The sequence below is a fragment of the Lytechinus pictus genome, chromosome 13 (genome assembly GCF_037042905.1).
Source record: "Lytechinus pictus isolate F3 Inbred chromosome 13, Lp3.0, whole genome shotgun sequence".
Taxonomy (NCBI): Eukaryota; Metazoa; Echinodermata; class Echinoidea; order Temnopleuroida; family Toxopneustidae; genus Lytechinus; species Lytechinus pictus.
Genome location: NC_087257.1, coordinates 2639169 through 2660342, shown reverse-complemented (window position 1 = coordinate 2660342; position 21174 = coordinate 2639169). Strand labels below are relative to the sequence as shown.

The following is a 21174-nucleotide window of genomic DNA, read 5'->3' as shown; positions in this document are numbered from 1 at the left end:
GCCGAAAAAATGTCTCTGCCGGGAATCGAACCCGGGCCCCCAGCTTTGAACGCCGGTGCCTTAACCACTAGACCACAGAGACGGGTTAGTGGCTAGGGCGACCCCGATCCGATTGACCGTCAGATAGACAGATTTTCGATACTACACCAATTATAATTTCCTTTGTCGGGTGAAGGTGGGTTTTGAACAATGACAAGCCGCCATGCCTCAGCTGGATCAAAGCTATTGCTTTGATACAGTACACGTATGGGAGAAAGTATACAAATGTGTAAAGTTATACATGTACAACAGCATTGGCAACTCTTTTTATTTAAATATTGTAAAGAAATGGATGAAGAGAACAATGGTATGCGTAGCTTAAATCAAAGTTCCCCAGAGCTATCTACCCTTTGGAAAAATTGGTGATGCCGAAAAAATGTCTCTGCCGGGAATCGAACCCGGGCCCCCAGCTTTGAACGCCGGTGCCTTAACCACTAGACCACAGAGACGGGTTAGTGGCTAGGGCGACCCCGATCCGATTGACCGTCAGATAGACAGATTTTCGATACTACACCAATTATAATTTCCTTTGTCGGGTGAAGGTGGGTTTTGAACAATGACAAGCCGCCATGCCTCAGCTGGATCAAAGCTATTGCTTTGATACAGTACACGTATGGGAGAAAGTATACAAATGTGTAAAGTTATACATGTACAACAGCATTGGCAACTCTTTTTATTTAAATATTGTAAAGAAATGGATGAATAGAACAATGGTAGGCGTAGCTTAAATCAAAGTTCCCCAGAGCTATCTACCCTTTGGAAAAATTGGTGATGCCGAAAAAATGTCTCTGCCGGGAATCGAACCCGGGCCCCCAGCTTTGAACGCCGGTGCCTTAACCACTAGACCACAGAGACGGGTTAGTGGCTAGGGCGACCCCGATCCGATTGACCGTCAGATAGACAGATTTTCGATACTACACCAATTATAATTTCCTTTGTCGGGTGAAGGTGGGTTTTGAACAATTTGAACAATCGGGGTCGCCCTAGCCACTAACCCGTCTCTGTGGTCTAGTGGTTAAGGCACCGGCGTTCAAAGCTGGGGGCCCGGGTTCGATTCCCGGCAGAGACATTTTTTCGGCATCACCAATTTTTCCAAAGGGTAGATAGCTCTGGGGAACTTTGATTTAAGCTACGCCTACCATTGTTCTCTTCATCCATTTCTTTACAATATTTAAATAAAAAGAGTTGCCAATGCTGTTGTACATGTATAACTTTACACATTTGTATACTTTCTCCCATACGTGTACTGTATCAAAGCAATAGCTTTGATCCAGCTGAGGCATGGCGGCTTGTCATTGTTCAAAACCCACCTTCACCCGACAAAGGAAATTATAATTGGTGTAGTATCGAAAATCTGTCTATCTGACGGTCAATCGGATCGGGGTCGCCCTAGCCACTAACCCGTCTCTGTGGTCTAGTGGTTAAGGCACCGGCGTTCAAAGCTGGGGGCCCGGGTTCGATTCCCGGCAGAGACATTTTTTCGGCATCACCAATTTTTCCAAAGGGTAGATAGCTCTGGGGAACTTTGATTTAAGCTACGCCTACCATTGTTCTATTCATCCATTTCTTTACAATATTTAAATAAAAAGAGTTGCCAATGCTGTTGTACATGTATAACTTTACACACACATATATATATATATATATATATATATATATATATATATATATATATACCATGTATCCTCCACTTCCTATCCGTAATTATAATATAGAACTGAAACCCCGCCTATGTCAGTATAAAACTTTGAATTTGATGTTTGACAAATTGGGTTCAACTAAATTGTTGAAGTCACATCATGATCCATGTACGCCCCCAATGACTGAATAAGCAATGTAAATATTTGAATTCCATCTTGTCTGGAGAAGGGCTATTCTACTTTGGGTTTGAAAGGGATAACCAGTCTGGCAAAACCCCCAACAAATACGTTAAAAAATAGTAATGGACCTGAATACGATTCGTCTAGCGACCGAGTCTGAGGGCGAAGTCCTGTACGAGTTTCTCAATGAATATGTCAAAGCTGAAGGTTTGGAAAAACAATTTGGGAATTCAAAACAAAGTAAGTGTAAATGACTAGGATTTATTTCGATACTTTTTTGACGTATTTAAAAATTTGCTAATGATTAATGTTACATTTATTCATCACCTCAACCTTTATACAACTGTAAATGGTCTATGAATATAATATTTAAAGTACTTTTGAGATAATTATGTGTGTGCACATGTGTATTGGTTCATAGAGTTTCACTGTGGAACACTCAAGATACATGTTTTAAGTATTGATAGCCTTCTGCAAAGAGAATATCAACTAGATTATTTTAAAGACAATATCCATATTGTATGGGTATGTTTATAGATATTAGCACTGTGGAGTGGACTATAGACCCTAAGGATTGTAATGCCGGTTTTGTCCCTGCTACACAGGAAAGATATGATTTTTAGCATAAATAGAGTCATAAAGTAAATGCACTTATTACGTTATCAATGCTATTCGATCTAGAGTACAAAGTCCAACTCCTGTAAATTAACATGAACGTGTTTCGGTCATATCATGTAGTATAGTAGTAACAGCAGCAGCAAATCCATCAGTAGTAGTAGTAGTAGTAGTAGTAGTTTACTACTAGTAGTAGTAGTAGTAGTAGTAGTAGTAGTAGTAGTAGTTTACTACTACTACTAGTAGTAGTAGGAGTAGTAGTAGTAGTAGTAGTAGTAGTAGTAGTAGTAGTAGTAGTAGTAGTAGTAGTAGTAGTAGTAGTAGTAGTAGTATATTAGTAATAGCAGTAGTAGTATATTAGAATATATTTGTAGTATGTATATATAGCAGTAGTATAGTGGAAGAATCATAAGCTTGGAAGGAATTGTAGACTAGTAACAGTATAGTAGAGATATATTACATTTTAAGACAGTTATCGTGTCTTTATCTTGGTAATTATGATATATATTTCTTTGTATTTGTTCCATAATTCTAACCATTTTCCCTGTATTTTTCCGATCACTGATTTTCTTCAGGTTTCTTGGAGCATTTCAAGCAGAAGCTGTTCCAGGCTCTGGTTATTGAGAATAAATCTGAGAAGCAATTAGTCGGGTGTGCATTTATATCTACGGGGTTTAGCTTTCTCTCCGGAGAATGGAGACATCTTCACTGTTGCTACATCAGACATCCTTTCAAAAGTTCGTGTCTCCTTTCCTACAGATTTTAAACTAGGAAAAATTATGACGATTTACAGTTTATTTTCCAATTTTAATAATTAGCATAGCACATGGCGCAAGTGCAAGGGGGTGGATATTGCACAGAAGACACATACCATGTATACGATGTGCATAATTATAACAGTGTTAGGGTCAAAGCTGGGGATGAGTCTTAGGCCAAAATCTCGATATCAATGTCCCTACAGTCAAAGAATTGATGACGTCAACGCCAATACCAAAGACGGCCGGGCAATGCAACTATACAAGTAATTTTCCATTAAAAAATATATCGGGTGGTCATTTTATTTATCCAGTAGTCAACTGACCTTTTATGACCTTCTTATTAGTGAAATATTCCTGGCCTCATCGGAAGACTTACAGGGGCACACTACCAAGGACCTCCGACCTTCAAGGCCAAGACCAAGGACTAGATTGCCAAAGTCAAGGTCAATGCCATATAATTGTTTTCGAGGTCTGCCTCGTGACCCCCCGGGGGGGGGGCAACTTCCATTGACGAGTGGATACCATGCGCGAAAAGCACACTAATCACGTATTTTCCATATTCTGAAAATGCACCTCTTAACAAGTATTATTGGCGTGTGAAACCCTACCCTTAACAAGTATTGGACAAAAAAACGATACTCTTGACAAGTATTCCCTGAAATGAACCCCTAAACAATTACAGCGATATTTTATTGTTATGTCACGGGTCCGTCGGTCGTCGGTTTTAACTTTACACACCATTTGGTTTAGTACGGCCCCACCTTCCACACCTCACGCAAATCGGACTCTAAACACGTAGTATTGGGGCAAAAAGGACATCCTTTATAAAACATTTTAATTTTGTTTTATCATCCCCACAAATTTTACCCTAAACACGTAACTTTCCTAGCGAAATAAAAACCCTTTTTTCATTATTTTTGTGTTTTTGACACCCTTATCACGTTACGTACGTAACGTGCCCTATCTTGAAAAAGACATCGTTTTTACGTGTTTTTTGGTCGCGCATGGTATTCACTCGTCAATGTAAGTGGCCCCCGGGATGTCACGGACGTCGGTCGTCGGTTTTACCTTTACCTACATCCTTGGGTACAGCCCACCTCCCACACCTCGCGCAAATCGTACTCTAAACACGTAGTGTTGACTCTTTGGGCAAAAAGTACATCCTTTATTAAACATTTTAGTCTTAATTTTGTATACCCTCGCAAATTCGACCCTAAACACGTAGCTTTCCTAGCGAAAAAAAACCCCTTTTTCATTATTTCAGTGTTTTTTACACCCTTATCACGTTACGTACGTAACCTGCCCTATCTTGAAAAAGACATCCTTTTTACGTGTTTTTTTTTTTGGTCGCGCATGGTATCCACTCGTCAATGTAAGTGCCCCCCCCCCCCGGGCTCGTGACTCCCCGATACAGGATTGTAGGTTCCTAACCAGTGAGGGAAAAGTGAACTCTTGGGATCGTAGAAGGGGATTCCCATCTCACCATTTCCCGCATAAACTTTCCTCACATTCTGTTTTACATTTACAGGTCAAGAAGTGGAAAGAAAAGTGATTCAGACAGTAAAAAGAGTAAGAATTAATCAAGATTTCTTACATTATAATTATATTTGAAGATCAATATATAACGTTGAAATTTGAATTTCATTTCTCATTTCTTGTGTGTCAGTATTCATGGTTCTCATATTTAGGCCAAAAGAAAAGTAAGAATGGTGAGAAGAAATCGAATTATAGTAGAAATAACAATAGCTGTACAAGAAGTAGAAGAAGAAGAAGAAAAAGAAGAAGATTTAGAAGCAGTAGAAGTTTCAGTAGTAGTGATAGTAGTAGTAGTAGTAGTAGTAGCAGCAGCAGCAGCAGCAGCAGTAGTAGTAGTAGTAGTAAAAGTAGCAGCAGTAGTAATAGAAGTAGTAGTAGAAGAAGCAGAAGTACGGGGAGTAGTAGTAGTAGTAGTAGTAGTAGTAGTAGTAGTACATGTAGTAGTTAATTGGAGTGTTGGGGGCAAGTTGGAAATGTATTAAGTTGGTAAGCCGGTAGATAGAAATGCGACGATGGCACAACGTTGAAGATGCAGTTATCCTGTCAATATTCCTTGGCCTATCCAATTTCATATTCTGTTTAAATTCTAGATATGTTTCGAAGAAAAGGCGAATACATTGACAACGATAGTGAATGGAAACGATCTATCAACCCTTCAAGTATTAAAAGCAGAAAATTGTAGAAACACAAAACCAACCGGACAGGGACATCTACATTTTTGGTTCATGCAAAGCCAATATTCAACAGGATCAGATTATGAGGTATTTGTTAGATGGTTCTTGAAAATGTTGAAGATTGTGAGCATTATAATAGTGATGAGGATACTGATAGTACTGATGGTGATTGGTTGTGAATTTGGGACTTTGGAAAGGGCCGCTTAACTCAGTCTATATATATATACGTCCACTCAGGACTACAATAGTACAATTATTTTGATATATAAATTTAACAATAACAATAATAATGATACTGAGATGATGATAATAATAATAATAATGATGAATAATGATAATATATATACATGTATATGTATAAAGAAGTTGACATAGTCGTTTTGTTACCGTTTAAGTATGCTGTGTCTTAAACTAGATAAACAATACAAATTACGCTATTCGAGATGGTATACTTCAAGATCATGAAGAACGAGATAGAGTCTGTCATCTGGTAGAAGAGTCGATGGAAACACATGGAATTCTGGGGCAAGGGACTGTTATACGAAATTGTGAGTAACAATACCATAACGGATGGGATTTCTCAAGGATAAATCGTAGTCCTTAATTAAATAGGCTTACAAATCGATTCTGTAACATTTTGATTCAAAGGTATATCCGATCAATGTTTGTATAAATCCTTACCGCTCAAATAGGATTTGGTCATACAAAATTATACCAAAGAATAGAGATCATATCGCAACATTGATACGTTATTAAGCACAGTAAAAACGTTTTATAACATCCTGCTCTCGTTGCATGAAATGTTCAATTATCATAATTATGTTATCTTTGCTTCATCAATAACAAAACTTAGAAACCCCATGGAAATGAACACATAAAGCATTTTATTTATTTATTTATTTATCTATCTATTTATTTATTTATTTTCATGGGGTGCGACCGTGCCTTATAGTACCCCCAACCTTGGACCCGCGGTTATGATTTTTAATGGCCAGTCATTGTCTACTTGTACAGTAAGAAGGGTATCAAATGGTGCGAAATCAGGTAATAGGTATACTCTTTCAACCCTGTCATCAAAATGAAATATTTGAAGCATTACTAGGATGAAAAAACACGACAGAATACCTGCTCAGGATACTCAGAGATCAAAATCGAAGTATTTATTTGTATAGGGTCTATTTTGAAAATACGAGTCATGTACGTGGTGTCCACCTTGTAACGACAGTGTGCGGGTGGCCCGTACGATAGTTTTCAAAATGATTGCTAACTCTTAATCCCCAGCGTCGCCAACAAATGCTTTTTAAATGGATCTTTGTCATACTTAACCGCGATAACTGAACACTTAAGATCCTCGAAAGTGGTTAATTGCAAGATGGTGTCTGAAATTCCATAATTCATAATGATTTATCATCCGGTCTACAGGCCCAGTTTGGCTGTCTATTCCATCCAAGTTACCAATCTTGGTCCTAAAAATGGGTAAACTCATTTCCAATAGTTCATGGCCACAGTAATTAAAGGTCCTCCGTAATGGTATCGAAATGAGTACCATGCGGTCCAGCTAGGTGCCCGTGCGGTACCCATATTCACTCTTAAAAATGTTGGGCAACATACCGTCCACAAATATTGGTTAAAACTCAATCCAATTCTGGGTAGTTTTAAACCAATAATCATGATAATGTGTGTTTTGGGTGAAAACTACCCAGCTCTGAATACATTTTTTTTAACCAATTGTTGTGTGGACAATATGTTGCCCAACATTTTAAGAGCGTTCAATTTTCACCGTGGTGTCCTCCTGGGCCCCAAGATGAGTATGGGTTTCTTATGGGTAGTAAGTTGGCTCTGTGACATATTGGACCGAAATAGAGCCCATCCGATGATTCGCATATTTCCAAGGGGGCTCATCTTGGAACCATCTTGATCCCTTTGACCCGGAAGGGCAAAACTTTCAGAGAGATACAGACATATAATGACACATCTTCCCCGTTGTTTTTCAGACTTGGAACGAAACGCCCTTTTAGCCGATGATAAATACGGAGCAGTTGTCTTGGAACATCTACGTTGTGTTGATAGTGATGGAATGACGTCGATTCGCGACATCGTTGGTTGTGTGCTCTACTCCACGTTATATAATGCTTTGAAAGGAAAGACCTATATACTTCACGGTCTCACTGTTAATCCAGCTCACAGGGGTAAGTGCTTTAAACTAGCAAGTTTTTTACACCGCCACGCACGACAGATTAAGGAACAGATTCAGCAAATGAATCGAAAAAAAAATCCCGTCAAATGACAAATAACAGCTTGGAAGTCTTTGTCGAAATTTAAAGTCATTACTATCATTTTAGGTCTGACATATATTCGCAAAACCAATTTATTTGACAGATACTTTTCGGATATTTTCCCCTAGTTAAAAAAAAAAGTTGAATATAACTCCATTCAATTACGACTGGGGCATATAATAGGGCTTTAATTATTTACCAATTTAGACATGATATACTTTAGGAGCTGCTGTTCACCAAATCCAGCAACTCCTAAATGCTATAATTCATTGTTAGCATACAGAAAATATCGTAGAACAGAGACGGCAATGATCGGGATAATAAAAAAATACCTTATATTGGCCGTGGACATACAAAGTAATATTTCTGGTACTATTAGCTTTAAGTGCTGTTAGACATACTACACTCTTGTTTTAACTTAGGTGTTCATATTCTCTCATCGAATGAATCATATCTTTCAAACAGACAGCAAAACGTTTTACTTGATGGTGCAGTATTAAACAATTTCTATTTTCTAAACGGGTCCCTCAAGGGTCACGACTTGGACCGCTCCTCTTTACCACGTATACGAGTAACGTAATTAATCCTGTGAATAGACAATATCCAAATGCACGTACATGTATATAGTCAGATAGTGGCGCGCTATACAAGTCATCGTATTAGTTTTATTATTTTTTTATTATTATATCATTTATATTTCATATTATATTTCCAGGTAAAGGACTCTCTAAAGCGCTTGTCCGTGGATTGATTAAGGTGAGACTTGTAAAGAAAAGTTTGCGAAGTTTATATGTGTGTTATATCACAAAGGAAGCGATTGACTGATAAAACGTTGTGGAAGAGGAAGTTGGGGATTGGGGGGTTATTAGCAGATGACAATCATGAAAATAGAAACAAATGTGGTGGTCAAACACAGGATTGCCGATATTATGTTGCAGTATAGAAACAGTAAAATGTAAAGGTCGTTTTAACAAAAAGAAAACAGAGAATTGAAATTACATTATCAAGTAAAGTTGCATGAGATGTATAGTAGATCTGCATTCGTGGAAATTCATCCTGTTCACAGCAAAATATCTAAAAAATTTCCAACACATTCATTGGTTATTGACTGTATATTATTTCTTTTAGTTAGAGGTTTTCAGCTAATTTTACTCGCCCTTATCAGCTCCTAATACTAAATTTATTTATTTTGTGTTACCCAAGTAAAGCTCTACAAGCTCAGTGCTTTTTAGTTGGTCTCCTTCCCTTTCGATTTCATGGTATTGTATTATAAAAATGATTTAAATGCTATATTTTGTAAATATTTATATTGAAATATCATTGTAAATGTAAAAGATTGATACTAACTTCTGTTCTTATGATTGAGTTATTTGTACTTGCACTTTGCATATTGGATATTACCTCTACTTATAGTTATGAAATAGAATAAATTGCTGAAAATTGAGTATTTCATTTAATTATTTCTCTGTTTTTTTTTTCAATGCAGACCTGTCAGAGATATAGGAGTGACGGGATTTTCTTCATCATAGCCGATGGGAACGATGTTTCAAAATCGCTCTTTAAATCTCTTCAAGGCACCACCGACATGACAGAATCTGAACACAAATGGGAAATATTCTTCTTCAATCTCTGAAATGATTCTGAGATACGAGATCGGGCAGAAGAAACTCTTTTACTGCAATCACGCGTTCACGCCCGCTGTATTCGCATCATTCGAATCTTCAAGTTGACATTTATTGCCAATCACAAAATGTGTATAAAATTAAAGCTTAAATTATGAAGAGGGTAATTCTATACTTTATTGATCATAAAGATCAATGACAATCAATTTAAAAATGATTTTATAAACACTTCTCAGATTGATACGAACCCGGAAGCTGGGAGTTGTTTTCGAGGGTTTGAGGATGACGTCATTGAGTGTCTAACATAGGAGAGCAGAGATCTCATGTCACAAATGTTTTGTGCTGGCTATACAATCCAGACCGAGACATTTAACAAATCCCACAGAGCCTCACAGTGAAAATACAGAAAATTGCTGATCAAGAGCATACATGATACATGTGGAGCGTTGTGGCCCAGTGGATTAGTCTTCGGACTTTGAAACAGAGGGTCGTGGGTTCGAATCCCAGCCATGGCGTAATTTCCTTCGGCAAGAAACTGAACCACAATGTGCTGCACTCAACCCAGGTGAGGTAAATGGGTACCGGTAGGAAGTAATTCCTTAAAAAGCTGTGTGCGCTATGAACGCCTAGCTTAGCCGGGTAATATAGGAGCGCCTTGAGCACCTAACAAGGTGGATATGTGCGCAATATAAATACCCTATATTATTATTATTATTATGAAATATTACTAAAATAAAACTACATGTTAACACATATTTAATGAATTTGATGTCTTTAAATGAGTTTCAAAGAGGCATACCAACTCTGTTATAAACTTTTTCACGGACCGTGTCGGTGTCATCTATCGAATTCTTTTGTCCAAAAATGATTTTTTTTGTTCTCAAAAAAGGCAAAATATCAATCATTCCGGTCAAACTAAAAAAAGAAACATTAGATATACAACGTGAAGTGTTTTTTCTGCCATCAAAATATGACGATAGCTGGAATTTTTCTGGTAAGGTCGCTGCGCAGCTTGCATACTTGTGCATGCACGTATCCCAGCTGCATGGGCGGCAGCCAGTAACCCCGAAACAAGTGTTACAATGGTTTTCGTAAGTTACGAGCCACTACTGGTGATCCTGAAGTGATGCAAACCAGATTTCCATTCGCATGGATGTGGTTCCTAAGAAGGGATCACCAGTTGTTCTTAAAGTTGATCGTAAATCGTCGTCACGTTGTGTTTTGGCTGCTGCAAGAGTTCTGGACCCCAATATAGATATTAATGAGGCTTGCGTCTTCGGAATAGAGTACCGTGACCCCCAAATGCTTAGAACAAAAAGCATTCGCCTTTTTTTTAATGTGATATTACGTTTATTCATGGATTTTTTTTTTTTTTTATGAACACATCATTAAAGAGGTCTTCATTTTTTTTTAATGTGACAATGAAATAATATTGATAAGGGGAGGGGCGTCATTTTTCGAAAAGTACACAGGGGCGCCAAAATCAGGTCAAATTTGCCCTCCCCCTACGAAATCTTGGATCCGCCCAAGCAGTGAGCACATCTCATGCTTGAGTGACGTGACTTATATTTGGCTTTGGCGTGGCAGGTCATTAAGAAGAAAATGTGTGAGAACGATTCGAAAGATAGAAAGGGTAGCGATCGAGCGACCAAAATAATATGATATTATCACCATTGTCTATGAAACAGGATTAACTAAACAGTGTAAAAAAAAACTTGACACCTCACAAATCCAAAATTTAAGGGAAAATATGTCATGAATGCATAATTGTTATATATGTCTGGAAAGATTACCTTTTCCCAGATAATTTTATTCCATTTGTCTTCACGCTTGGATAATCAGTATAAGTATTCTTTGCAGTGATGTAAATTTGGATTTGCGCAAAAGTAGAGCATTACTGAATGAAAGAATATTTCATTTCATTACAGATCGAGTATGCTATCTTAAACACATAGGAGTAATGCCGAAAATCTGTTTAAAAATGATTATTATACCTCCTATTAAAGCCTCATTATTTACTTTTGTCCACGACGGAATGCATTTGCGCATTAATGAGTCAGGATCTAGGGTATTCGTATTCCAGTTCATTGTGACTTAGCCGTGAACCAGAATAGCCTGGTGGTTGAATCGCTGCCCGGCAAGCAGTAGATGGCAGGTTCGAATCCCACTGGTTCCAAATTGTTTACAAACCACTTCACACTGTTGAATTTGAGCATTTTAACAATGTGAATCACATATTCACATAGTTGACCATATGAACACGCTGTGAACAGTCACACTGTCGAGGTCCAACAGTGTGCACCACAGATCATGTTCACAGTGTGGAACACAATGTGAAAGCACTTTCACAATGTTAAATTTGAGCACTGTAACAATGTGAATCACATAGTCGACCATGTGAACAGTCACATACTGTCGAGGTGTCCACAGCGTGAAAATATCTTGATATTGTTGATTTTGATGATTTTAACAGTGTGAATATTTTTTCACATTGACCACTTTGTGAACACACTGTGTTCTTTCCAGTATGGTATCATTTTATACAATTGTATTTCTTTTAGACCGTGATAATATAAATACATGGGCAGGGTAACGAATTTGAAAGTGGTGTATGGGCACTGACTGTGCAAACAACAATCATAATGGTTATTGTTACATTCTTGTCACGCGCCCCTGTAAATATGCTTAGGATACACAAAGTAAATACAACGAATGTCGTGTTACTATGCCAATAAATGTTTCAGGATGTATTTATTTGCTCAAAAGGTGAAATTCAGCCCGACAAAAAATATTTTGATAAAAGTATAGAAAAGCTCAAGAAATTGTTATACTGTTATTTGTTATTATAGGTATTGTTCACCCAATAATTTTTTTTTATTAACTATCTACCCTCTATTAAGTGGAGGGGCAAGGGTATTTCTCTATGCATTTCACTCTACTCTAACCACATGATAAGACAAGCAAATTAAAAGGGGAGTGGCTTCACTCCAAAATTAAAGGAAATTTGGGTCACATCTATACAGTCACATTTCTATACCAACCCTATTTCCAAGGGATAGCAGCCCCGGAAAAGTCTTTGGGAGGTGCTTCAGGGGTACCCTCAGCACCCGGGCCCGCTTCCCATGTCCGAATAAGGCCCCTCACCCCTCTCCTCGGTGACTTCCGGGCCTATTGACCTGCTGAAGAAAAGAAAAGAATGCCGATGCCAGAGCTCTGGTTCTAATCACTTTATAATCCACCAAGAAATTAATTTCTAAACATTAGTTTCTGTTCTGGCCATTGCATACTCGTATGTGGGTACTGCGTCGTTCATCGATGTCGTGGGTGAAGTTCTATGGTCAATGAACGAAATGTCAAATCTTGGTGCCAGGGCATTGCTGTAGGAAGGGGGTGCAGCCGGCTCCGAAGTTGCGTCTTCGTCATCGCTAGACGGCGAGGGCGACGGCGGTGTCATGCGTTCTCTGTATGTAATATGATCGTCCGTTTCTACTGGAGTCGATCGCGATGTGATGATCTGTGATGTGGGAGGGTTGTCCATCGCTTCGTGGTGTCTCCGATGATGGCTGGGAACTGTTCGCGTCGTCCGAGCCTGGAAGCGACGCCGACGTCGAATTCGTCGAAAACATAACGTGCACGGTGTGAAGCAGTCTGTTACCCGGTCGACACAGCACTCAAAGAAACTCTTCAAGCATCCCATCATGATAGTAAAGACCGTATTCTCCCGCTTGCCGTAGAAGCAAACTCCGAGTAAGAAAAAAACTACTATAAGTACCCAAGCGATGCCAGGTTTAAGACCACGTTTCGATGGGTTGGTTTGAGGGCCATAAATAACCTCGGTCCAGTACCTTCCTCCGGATCCATCTAAGATTTGAACAAGAATACAGTCATGTTAATACAGATATGACATGCATATTTTGAAGGGATAAGATGATCAGTGGGCCTAACAATTCAAACCCTATACCCACTATCCTACAATAATCATAATCAACTAATACAAATTATGGACTTCAAGTATGGATTATTACGCAGACCATGATCTATGTTCATCGAATCGCAAGTCAGTTTAACATTAAAAGGCAAAATTGTTTTTTCCCCCGCCTAGGAACGACATTTAGGGAACAGCGGGATTAGAAAATGGGATGAATTCTAAATAGTACACATTACGTTTTAAAACTCTACTGAAATGTTTTTGAATAATTTATAGATATTTTGCACATGTTTGGCAAATTTTATTAGACAACTGACACGGCTGGCCATTCTCGCATGTTTTACTGTAAACCACATATCATATACGGTAGACAATTTCAAACCTAAAACTATCATTAAAAACAATAAAAATTGAATTCATTATAAATCTAGAACTTTGAAAGGATTACAGTGTGGTAATTAAATTTGACACAAACCCTGAGATTTCTTGCATATAAACTTCTGTTGAAGTTGACAGTCTGAAATGCACCATAATCCACTTTCACCAAGCTCAAGAATATAACAACCCGAATCTGGATCTTTTGAACTTTTAGATCTGAAACTAAATAAATGAAATATTGAATGCAATAATTAAAATGTCACATGGATAAGAAGTGAAATACTAGTTGTCTCCTGGGCCCCCACACATAGGTTAGCTATTAATCGCTAAATGAAATGGCCAATCAAGATCATCGTTGCATGCGGATTATGCTATATATTTAGACTGACTAAGAACCTGTCCTTTCAAATTTGTGATCAATCGCTAACATTATTTTGTGTACGGATCCCTGATGATAGAATCAATAGCATGGAGATTAAGGTAGTAGTATAGTAACAATAGTACTAGTAGGTCTTAATAGTCACTAGGTCGATTAAAGGTCAAGTCCACCCAAGAAAAAATTTGATTTGAATCAAAAGAGAAAAATCAAACTATTATAACACTGACAATTTCATCAAAATCGGACGTAAAATAAGAGAGTTATGACATTTTAAAGTTTCGCTTATTTTTTCACAAAACAGTGATATGCACAACTCAGTGATATGCAAAAGAGACATTCGATGATGCCCCTCACTCACTATTTCTTTTGTTTTTTATTGTTTGAATTATACAATATTTTATTTTTTACAGATTTGACAATAAGGACCAACTTGACTGAACCATATAGTATAAAACAATGCTAATTCCACATGTTCAGTGAGGAATTAATTGTTGTTTCACTTGACAATGAGGAAAAAATTAAAATATTTCACATAATAAAATACAAAATAAATATTGTAGTGAGTGGATGACGTCATCGGTCTCCTCATTTGCATACCGACCAGGATGTGAATATAACTGTTTTTTAATTAAGCAAAACTTTAAAATGTCATAACTTTCTTATTTTACATCCGATTTTGATAAAGTTTTCAGTGTTATGCTTGTTGGATTTTTCTCTTTTTATTCAAATCAACTTTGTGATGGGATGGACTTGTCCTTTAATATATTCAATTCAATTTAAAGTTTTATCCAATTCTTATAAAAATATACAGGGAACAGAATGATAACAAATACAACAATGATAACGCAACAAAAATGTAAGATAAGAACATGTGCATTTTAATACAAAGATCATTATCGGAATGGGGTGGTCATAATTAAGAAGGAATTGTCATTTATTTATTTATTTATTAGAATAGCTTCAAACAGGATAACAAGCTCATATTGACTGTTTTAGAAGAAAAAAAAAGAAAAAAGTAAAATAAAAATGGAAACGAGTTTTCTGGAAGAATATCTACGAGTAAGAAACAAATGGGAAGAAGAAAAGGCAAAGGAGGATATAAAGGAGAAAAGGGTAAAACTGAATGTATTAAAAGTAAAGGTCCGAGTTAGACTAGAATACCGAACTTTTCAATTGAGAAATTAATGACCTCGCATTTAGATCTTGACACCCCCTCCCCCATGTTGGATCAAAATACCATGCGCATGTGCACTATAGCATGTCTTTCAATCAAATTGATTATCGTTGTCATACATCCCAGGAATCAAGATTCAACGATATGTTTTAAGGATAAAAATTATGTAAACAATATGCTTTAGTGCTCAACTATACCGTGCATTTGGTCAAGGTCCGGACTGTCTTTTATTGCCATTAATTGATTAATTACTCACTTGGTGTAATGAAGTGAACTCGAACCATCAAGCCAGTGATTGCTTTCATCAGAGTCAATTCCGATCCATGCTAAAGACGTCTCAGACCCAAAGGTTTCTGGTAAAAATAAAATGATAATGTGTTTTGTGGGGTGGTAAATGATAGTCACGTATGTTTCTCAAGAACTTGTCAAGAAAAGGCTTAACGTGGTCGAAGAAAGAAACATGTATTGTAGCCCCCCCCCCCCCCATCTTTCTGGGTTCTGTTACTCATTTTGAATATTATAGAAAATGTAGAGCATGGTGTCAACTCTCTAATAATGACATTGCACAAAATATATGGCTTTGGCAAAAGAAGGCTGTATCCATATTCATTATTTGTTGTCCTATCACAATTTGCGTAATTTTATATGGCAACAAAAATGTCCATTGGAAGACTGGCATTGGGAAAATTAAAGTTTAAGTCGTTTGGTCTTACCGACAAGGAAGTCATTTTCATCCCGATCAAAGATAGATGTTAGGAATCCTCCGTCATATCCACACCGTGATGCTGCCTTCTGCCATGGTAACACTTCATGGTAGAGTTTATAACAAAATTCATTCCTGCTAGCCCAACCAACTGGACATGATACTGCCGAATCTAGACAGAAGGATAATACTTGAACCTGAATATAAAAGTAGGCCTACTTTAAAGCACACCCTCATTATCCCATTTAATATATAAACATTTTGTTAAGAGGAAGAGGGGCAGTAGTCAGTACCCTACATCAAAGTTTCATGGTTTTGTCTTTTTACTCCAATAGAATATGCCAATTGTAGCTATAATTTTCTACAGCATGTACAAAAGCTTATGTCCCTTTGTGTTTCTAATAATAAGGGATTATAGTTATTTTAATTTCAGATCCGTATTTACCTTACCATGTGAATGCCTACCCATATTTTTTGTATAGGCCTATATAGGCCAAAGTTTTTGTTATGATCATTCTCGAATAAAAGTTTTCTGTATCATTTTTGACTGATCAGTTTGCTCGCACATCAAAGTTGTCAGGTGAGCGAATTCAAAATACCGATGTCATACCAAAGTATTGGAACTCTAGTGCGTATCCTAATCCTTTGGATCTAGTCGTCTTATCATCGGCTTCGATCTGAAACTCAGCGTAGAGGGCGGGCCCGCTGCTGGTTAGGGTGTTTGGGTTTTCAACTCCAGGACCACCACACAAAACAGCAATGGGCCTAGCAGACGATTCTGAACCTGGAAGAGAGATGGACAAAAAAAGTGAAGAGTAGAAAGGAAGAGGCGAGGTCGAAACAGAAAATAGGTAGTTTTCGCATTTACTATAGGGAAACTCTTTGCAACGCATCGATTCCTTTGAAAATTTTATTTCAATTCACAATGAGGCTTTTGTCGAAAGTTGGTGGACTGGGACAGCAGATCGTCTAAAGATTTGTACCGGACGAACAAACTAAGGCAAACATGTCGTTGTCTAGAGTCAAGAGATTCCGATGCTGTCCCACCGGTCCACCAACTTTCTACAACAGCGTCTCAGCTCTCCATTGTGATTGCATTCTCAAAGGAATTGGTGTGTTGAAGCATTGGAGAGAGTTTTTCCGTAGTAAATGCGAAAATTCCGGATTGAACATGTTGAAGAAAGGATACGTGGATAGTTAGTCATAGTTCTTGATGTCATTACTGTATCTACTGTTTAATCCCCTTGAAACCTATAAAACCTATGATGAACAAATAGAGTTGTAAATTAAAGGTGTAACGACAAGATTTATATTAAACACTATCTTTAAAAATCTAAATTACAACACTTGGGTTAAGTCTTGTATAATGATATCAGACCGTTGGTCAAAGTTCATTGACTTAAATGACGTCTGACCTTCTTGATTATGTGATCAAGATTTGAATACGAGGCCGCCGTCGAAAAAGCGGCGCCTTTGCATTGTCTCGCTTCTGCTATGCAGGTGAGAAAAAAAAATTAAGCAGACACTCCTCACACCTTACCGTCTTTTATCAATAAATATTCTTTTTCACAGTTGCAACAAAGTAAATCAATATGAAGCACTTTAACTTGAATTCGCCATGTTGATCCTACACCCGGTATGGTGACATTCCACGAGCATGGGCTATCTCCCAAATATGAATCTGGATTGTTTGTCCAATTTATTTGATGAGGTCTTGAAAACTCCACGATTTTCCCAGAATCTGAGCATTGGGCTGTATGGAGAAAGGATTGTAATAAAGACATCGTTAACATTGGAGACAGTTTTTGTATGTGTCAGGTGCATGACCGTGCATCACGTGGGAAAATGGGGCACACACTCGCCCCCTTCCTCCCTTTTGCATCGAAAAACAAAATAACCACGTTGCTTAAGCCCGTCACTCTAACAAGTTGTTTAATTTTTTAAACAATTGTGCCAACTTTGTTGACAAGGTATTAACTTTTTAAAAGAATAATTGTTGAAACTAAAACTTTGAACAATAGTAGTTAGAGTGACGAGCTTTAACAATGTGCTTAAATTGAAAACAGCGTTTTTTTTTTTACAACGGGGGGGGGGGGCTTTTTGTTGTGAGAAATTGTTTGCCCCTCCCTGTCCAGTTGCCTGAATCAGCCCCTGAATTGTATCCCTGAACTTAATAATGGTCTGAACTCTCCCTGGCGTAGCATTATGATTATCATCATTATCATATTTCATTGATTACCAGGAACCTCATGATACATCCCATAATAACATGGTGTAAGAATTATTTTATTCAAAAGGAACTAAGAGATAGTCACGAGACACGTTTTTTTAAACTTTATTGTGTTGTATATAATATATAGGCCTACGTACCTTTACAGTTAGAAAATAGGTCGAATGCTAATATGACTGCGATTATGAAGTCGCAAAGAAATATTCTGCCTGGATTCTGTCAGATAAAATACAAAGACAAAACATAAAGACGAAATAAGTAAACCATTTTCATTTTTCTTCTAAATGATCAATTATACTGAGAAAACGGGGGTTTATTTTGCGCGTAGCATCCAAAGTACCTAAATTGGAGGATGTTTTAATCAAACCCAAATAAAATTTGATTTTTTTTTTTTAATAAATAAAATTCAGATCAGGGAAAGAGACGAAAATAGTTTAAATGAACGATAAGAAATCTACAATTTCAGAGTTTTAAAAATGGTTGATCTTTATAGGACTTATCGATCCTATCTTTTGGAGAATTTCAAAGTTTACAACATAGGTAGGCTTAATGTCGTCGTGAGGTATATGGCACAAACTGTATAGTTTATTCACTCCAGAAAATGATTACATTTCATTTTCCCAACTTAATACTTTCTATTGATGACAGATGCAGTTCGATGAAAAATTGAAAAGAAATAAACGATTGTTTTGGAGTATTTTTTTTTTCGTATTAAGTTGTATAAGAAAATAAGGAGAATTCAAAATGGCCGCAAAGATCATGAAGGTAATGTATTTTGATATAGGTTAGGGACTGCTGTCCCTATTCCTCTACCAATAACGTCCACACTTTACTCACAAAAATTTTACCCTCTTTCCGAGGATTTATAATCTCTATTATATTTTGCATACTGCATGTGCTTATTGTGGCTTATTACATCACCTCTTTTACGCACCATTAATTTTTAGATATTTGATTTTTACCAGATTTTTTCACAACCACTCATTCACAGACAGATTGAGTATTTAGGGCGACCATTTTAAGGGGCTCGTTCTCATCGCAGCAAATGCTATACCTTCTTATTTTTAAAATCATTTTGGTGCAGTGTAAGTGTTGCCTTTAAAAAGAGACCTGCGCTAAAGAGGTATACTTTGCATGAGTTCCTAATTACAAAACCAGTTTAAAGCAATCATAAAAAAACTTTCGTTAATTTCTGCATCATAATCTAAAACAAACAGATATATGAAAACAAGCTAAGGTCAAAGGGGACGGTCACTGAGAAATCAGAGAATATTATTACTATTTTTTTTTTGCACTGTGAATTATTGTGACCTGACTGGTAGATAATGTGAAGGCGACAATACCTACAAATAGATCAGCACAGTGAAGTTTGCCACCGGTAGTGTTACAGTGAAACATATAAACATATATGATATAACATTTCGATTCCTACCTGTTTATTAGTATTTCTCACTGTTCCCAGCGTAGGCATATTCACTGCATCCATAATCAGTTATTCCGTTACACACACCATCAGAAACTATATAGACCGATCTTATGGCGTCCATGAATATAAAGCATGAAGGTACGATCATATCCTCATCGATGATCAGGTATACTGTACCATTCATTAATTACTGTGTATATTTATGCATATATGTGATCCTGGTTTCACAGAGTAAGGGTATGGTAATTGTAATAACAGCGAACCAATTAAAAATGATTCGTGATACATACAGCTTCCATGGCAACGTATACACATCCTTAAATAATTGATATTGAACGACTTGCCTTCGTATAGTTTTCCTCTCATAAATCGCTTCTCGTCAGTTTTGATCCTCTGCATGCATATATCATATATACCGCTCTTTTTACCACTGTCGTTGTCATAATATTGTTAACCATTTTTTGTGCCATGGAATGATATTTGAATAGAACGTTTGCTCGGCATTAATAAATAAATGACGTCATAATATCAAGTACGGTCTAGTTACTCTACAAACAGTATAGTATTCAAGTGATTTTTACATTGGCATGCATTTCTCAGTTTCGTTTTGAACTACCGATAGACAGGACCCTTTGAAATCGAGGTTCGAGCCCCGGGGGGCGCTTCATGAAAGGACTTGTCGGACGTTTTATCCGACAAGTCCCATTTTATCCGACAGTTACCATAGTAACAGTACCTCTCAGCCAATCAACATCAGAGAAAGATGTCAGATCTGACAACTTGTCGGATGAAAATGTTGATGAAACACTCCCCAGGGGAGTGTTTCGAATGGTGACGTTAAAGGTCGGTCCCAGACGTAAATGTTCATATCTGATTGTACCGTCTGACAAAACTCAAATACACACACACACACACACACCGTTTTCGTGTATAATAACAGAGGTTGGCGAGAGGTCATCATGGTCATGGTAACATGGTTGGAATCAAGGCCATAATGAGTAAAAAAAAAAAAGGGCTGACTGGCCCGGTGACTGGCCCGCGCTCTCCTCTATTTTTTAGGCCTACCATACCTTTATTATAAACTAAAATAAATAAGTTCATATTCTCCCATGGGAGAATATGAACTTAGAGATTATCTGCAGATATAATCTCTAAAGTAGTTCATTTTTTCTCAAAAACTGGTCAAAACAAAGCCAAAACGGTCTTTGCGAGATGACTTCAACTAGCTGATTCAACAAGCTGGGAGGAGAGAACTGCGGGTCACAGTTAGGCGACCCATGAAATAGGCGACTCCTCCAAAAATGGGCCTTTGACTGTCTTTGACAGATGGGACAATACAAATGCTGTGCATCATCATCATCATCATCATAAAGGCGCAGTATGGCTTCCTGCATCATCGGCCTATACAATCGGAACATAATTATTCTTTGTATAAAAAATATATGATCAAGATCAAACCCGCACGTTTGATGTGCATTCGCCAAATTAATGCATCTCCTTGATTTAATTGAAAATTGAGAAAGCTAGTGTCACCAAGAATACGCATAATATGCAGAGAAACAAAGAAAATGAGTGCCTATAAAAAAAATAAATAAAAGGTAGGGTATCAGTGATGA

At 37.4% G+C, this 21174-nt stretch overlaps 2 protein-coding genes across 2 annotated transcripts; one reads left to right on the top strand and one right to left on the bottom strand.

Moving 5' to 3' along the window:
- Positions 1-1897: 1897 nt before the first annotated feature.
- LOC129274777 (uncharacterized) lies at positions 1898-12156 on the top strand. Its single transcript, XM_064108741.1, has 8 exons — positions 1898-2099; positions 3050-3211; positions 4761-4801; positions 5359-5529; positions 5858-5990; positions 7437-7631; positions 8434-8474; positions 9205-12156. The coding sequence occupies exons 1-8, from the start codon at positions 1982-1984 to the stop codon at positions 9349-9351; spliced, it is 1008 nt and encodes a 335-aa protein (XP_063964811.1). The 5' UTR covers positions 1898-1981; the 3' UTR covers positions 9352-12156.
- Positions 10717-20375, bottom strand: LOC129274779 (uncharacterized). The gene is made up of 8 exons (XM_064108740.1): positions 19565-20375; positions 18273-18348; positions 17443-17655; positions 16513-16686; positions 15913-16074; positions 15456-15552; positions 13744-13868; positions 10717-13201 (listed from the first exon to the last, which is right to left on the bottom strand). Exons 1-8 carry the CDS (start codon positions 19616-19618, stop codon positions 12594-12596), a joined length of 1509 nt encoding a protein of 502 aa, XP_063964810.1. The 5' UTR covers positions 19619-20375; the 3' UTR covers positions 10717-12593.
- Between the last annotated feature and the right edge of the window lie 799 nt (positions 20376-21174).